Source organism: Otolemur garnettii, unplaced genomic scaffold (genome assembly GCF_000181295.1).
Source record: "Otolemur garnettii isolate 467f Iridium unplaced genomic scaffold, OtoGar3 scaffold00013, whole genome shotgun sequence".
NCBI lineage: Eukaryota > Metazoa > Chordata > Mammalia > Primates > Galagidae > Otolemur > Otolemur garnettii.
In genome coordinates, this window is record NW_003852408.1 from 5,957,004 (window position 1) to 5,961,779 (window position 4,776).

At 41.0% G+C, this 4,776-nt stretch overlaps 1 protein-coding gene across 1 annotated transcript in view; it reads right to left on the minus strand.

The window, feature by feature from the left end:
- COL4A3 (collagen type IV alpha 3 chain) overlaps positions 1-4,776 on the minus strand; it is a 146,201-nt gene that overhangs the window by 79,940 nt on the left and 61,485 nt on the right. Inside the window, exon 2 of the mRNA XM_012802111.2 lies at positions 1,071-1,127. Coding sequence (XP_012657565.1) covers positions 1,071-1,127 — 57 coding nt within the window. The remainder of the gene's footprint in view (positions 1-1,070; positions 1,128-4,776) is intronic.

The window sequence follows — 4,776 nt, forward strand, 5'->3', positions numbered from 1 at the left end:
AATTTAGTGACACAATGGGCGAATTAAAAATAAACAAACAAAAAAGATGGAGTCAGCCATTTCACATTGTGTGTGTGCACACACATTCAACCAGATGAAGAATAAAAGAATTTGCTAGACCCCTCTCACTACACAGAGAGAACATACCCGCACATCCTAGAATACCGTCTCACAAACAATAGGGACTCACTCTCTCAATGCTTCTTGAATGCAAGATGAATCCCAGAGTGGGTACTTTCCAAAGGGAATTTGAATTCTATATTCATAACTTCAGAAAAAAAACCCTAAATCAAACTACTCATGAATTACAAAACAATTTAAAGTAAATATAATAATTGTTGCTATAATTAGCATGTAAATCATATGTAAGTTGTTTTGAATACAGAGCTTAAAATGCGTTCTTAAAAATATTTTTAAATAGGCACCCTTCAATATTGTTGAACGATTAATTAGTGTCTCTGAGGAAAGGGTTCTGTAAACAAAGAAAAAAAACCTTACTTCTGCCTCTGTCTTAATTATCACAAATTGCAAGTTAATGGAGCGAATTAATGAGATTTCACGGCATTCTTTTTTTCCCTTGAATTCTGCAATGGAGCTACATTTTACTTTGCTGAATTTTTGCCTCAATCGTGCTATTGCATGATTCCTCCACCAGGAGGCGCCCTTGTACCAATACTGCGGGGGGGGGTGGCGAGGAGCTTGTGGGTTTCAGTGTTTATATCAAAATGAATGAATTAAGTTGTTTTCAGTTCATCTGTCATGTTTAGCAACATTGTAAGTAATATATGCATATGGAGGCTTCTCATAAACTTTCTCTTTCCGTAGCTGGCTACTTTCTATTTACGTACGAAGAAAATTATAATTTAATAATTGCTGGTATTTATGCAAAGTATCTGAAGCTTCCTAGACGTTCTGTTTTTTTTAGGGTTAATGTTTATATACAAGTAGTTCGTAACTGGATTTGGGAAATGAAACTGCATACTGAAACGTTTCTGCCACTGATGAAAAAAGGGTGTGAATTACTTGATGAACTTTTTAGGGACATGAAGCCACATCAGCCTTTGCTTTACCTTCTCTCCCTTGGTCCCGTCACAGAAGCACTGGCCTTTGTCTTTACAGACGCAGCCCTAGGAAGAGGGAAGAGAAAGGGTTCTGTTTAGAGACAGCGTACACAGCCGACAGGGCAAAAGCAAACCAATTTTTCTGTTCTTGGAGTACTGGACACTATTTACTAAGAGTCAAGCGACATTGTAGGAACTTATCAATAGACAGAGAAGAAAAATGAGGAGACATTGCATATCGGAGGAATAGCAGATGAACGGGCAGCCTTGTTATGGTATTTAGGAATTTTAAGTAATTTATTTATGGGAAAGGCAAAGCCAATTATCCTTTTTTCTGAACAAAAAATACTTGAACCATAAGAAATAACCACCGTTGTAGGTAGAAAGTGGTGAACGCTGGCAAATCTTAGGGTCAACATAAGGCCACGCAGGCGTATTAATGTGTAATAGACACATGTCTATGTACCTCATGTTACAACAGAAGGTCTATACATATTGTTTGTGTTTATTAACATGTTACATTCTTTGGCCGATTATAAGTGTTTTTTTTTTTCCTGAAACAATGTTTAAGACTGAGATAAAACAATCAATACCCCCACGTATTTTTAAAGAGAAGAAACCAATTCATTAAAACTAACATCCAAATATTCTTTCATGTAAAATAAAACCAAAACATTTAATTGTGAGCGTGGCAAGCCTTATTATCCTATCTAACGAGTTGCTTTGACCCACTTACACCCCCAGCTCTCTCACTGTACACATCCAACAGTAAGGGATGTCAGGTTTTAAAAAATTTTCTCTGCCAGCAGAAGAGCAAGTGAAAAAATCATTTTAAATAGTGGTTTTAAAATATGTGTTTGAGGCTTGGCACAGTGGCTCACACCTGTAATCCTAGCACACTTGGGAGGCAAAGACCGGTGGATTCCTGTGCTCAGATGTTCAAGACCAGCCTGAGCAAGAGTGAGACCCAGTGTCTACTAAAAATAAAAAACTAGCCAGGTGTAGTAGCAGGTGCCTGTAGTCCCAGTTACTGAGGAGGCTGAGGCAGGAGGATCACTGGAGCCCAAGCATTTGAGGTTGCTATGAGCTGCGATCATGCTGTGGGACCAATATGTGTTTGACATGCACATTTTATGATGTCTGTTCTATGATTATCTATTAATCCTTTCATTTTTTTTCAAGTTAATATTAACTGAAAATTAGTTTGCTTTCCCCAGAAAAACATAGATAGCAGAGGGAAGTTGTGTCCAAGAGGTCTGTTGGCTAGTTAGTAGGGAAAATAAAAAGAAATGGCCTCAAGTGGAGAATTCTCTTTGTGCACCCTAAACAAGCAAACACACACACACACACACCTGAATCTATTTCCTTAGCTTGGGCGGTAGGCTTTGCTGCCATCCCAGGAAGGGGAATGTCTAGTGACTTTCCGACACTCGCTGATCCTCATCACATTTGTATCCATCCTAATTTATCGGTTTGAGAAGCAAAGTCTAAGATCTCCCGCAAGGTTGGATGTTTGGTATTTTTAGAAGACTAAATCTTTCCTATTTTCCTCACTGATGTTTGGGGTCATTAAGCCAAACCTTCACTTAATTATTTGAGTCTTATGTTTCTGGAATTTTACATCTTAATGTTCATTTCACCCACCATCGCGTAATTAAGTATACTGAGACAGTGGCTCTCATGGTGTGGATTTCCAGACCATCGGCGTGAACATCATCTAGAAACGTGTCAGAAATGAAAATTCTGGGCTCCTGTCTACCTGCTGAGTCAGAAAGTCGGGGGCGGATCTCAGCAACCTATTTTTTTTTTTTTTTTTTTTTTGAGACAGAGCCTCAAGTTGTCCTTCTGGGTAGAGTGCTGTGGCATTACAGCTCACAGCAACCTCCAACTCCTGGGCTCAAGGGAGTCTCCTGCCTCAGCCTCCCAAGTAGCTGGGACCACAGGTGCCCGCCACAACACCCGGCTATTTTTTGGTTGCAGCCCCGTCATTGTTGTTTGGCGAGTCCGGGCTGGGGATTCAAACCCGCCACCTTAGATGTACGTGGCTGGCGCCTTAGCCGGTTGAGCTATAGGCGCCGAGCCTCAAGAACCTATTTTAACAAGCCGCTGGGGGATGTTGATAACTGCTCAAGGCTGTAGCTGTCCAGTCTCAGTCTCCATGGGTGGGGTCGAGCTAATTCTCCAAAGGTTTCTGAACACTACATCATTTGAGAAACTAATTTGCACACCTTTTTGTTGTGGTGTCTTTTTTGTTCTCTCCATCATTCTAAGAAAGTAGCCAGACTTAAGAGCTCCCTCACTTTGGGGGTGCTTTTGTTGTTGGGCTCAAACCAAAGTTCCTGAAGACAAGACACCTCCAGCATTTGCTTCTGTAAGTGTAAGTGCCCTTGACTGCTGGTTCAGGGGTCGAAGGCATCATATCTGCTCCCACACAGCCCCTGGAGGAAGCAGCTATCTCAGGAAGGAAAGCCTGAGTCCCTCTCCTGAGGGCACCAGTTGCTGGGCGAGGACCTTGGGCTTAAGTGTACAGGGAGATAGATGGCCTCTGTTTTCAAATGGACAATAAGCATCTCTGATTCTTCTGCCTCCTGGCACCTTGATTCTGAGCATCTCGGGGCCAGAGGGAGGAGGGCCAGTTTGGCCATTCTCTAACCAAGCTCTGTGGGGGCCATGTGACTGGCTTAATTTTATTTCTTAGAGTAAGAGTCGGGTTCCTTGTACACTACTGGAAACCTCTCAATCTTAGCTTGTGCAAGTAAGTGTTTGCTGATCTCCAGACTAGATCAGACCCCTTTCTTATACTCTCTCATGAATATTTTCAAGTGAGTATTTTCCCTGACATCTGTGTGTCCCAGGAGAGAAGGAATTGTACAGTCCTGTTCCCATGAGCATCCTTGCCATATAATGTCTTGAACAGTTGCTTGTAGATTGATTAGACGAAGCAGTGAGTGGACCCAAAGCTGGTACTTTATTTACTTCCATTTGGACAACTAAGGCATATGAATTATATGGCTATTGTTAGGCTGCTGTGATGAAGATATTTTCTGCATGTGTGAATTATGAATGACTATGACCCACATGGCAAAGAGTGACACGGGAGGCTTGGGCCATTTTAACACAGGTTAACATCAACACAAGTTAATTATTTGTTAATTCACAAATATTTGTTAGCTACTTAGATTAAAAGAAATTCTTGAAAAAACTTTAAACCCTCTGAAGAGTTTAAAGTGAAATTATAGGGGTTCTATGGTGTCCCAATTAGCAGTCTGGACTCTGAAAAACAGTGCAGTGTACACACATACATGCACTCTGATCCGAGTTCACCAACACACTCCCCCCAAACCATTAAAAAGTAGGCTGCACGCAACCTGACACTTCACCTCTAATACTTCTGTACGCACCTGCCCCAAACAAGAGCACATTCTTATCCAATGACAACATTATTCCCCAAACTAAGAAATCAACATTAATACAATGACTTTAGTTTACTAGTTTTTAAATAAGATCTTCAGTTTTATACAAGGTCCTCTATGACCATAGAAAATGAAAAGCTATTTAATTTTTAGCAAATCTTTCATTTTGTACCAGAGATTTTGTGCCCATCAATGCTTTTGCCTACCATCATCAATACAGGAGGTCTGATTTCAACAATCGGCTCTCAAAGCTGCCAGAGCTTTGGGACCCACACTAGTGGCTCCAAAGGTCAGATGTAGGC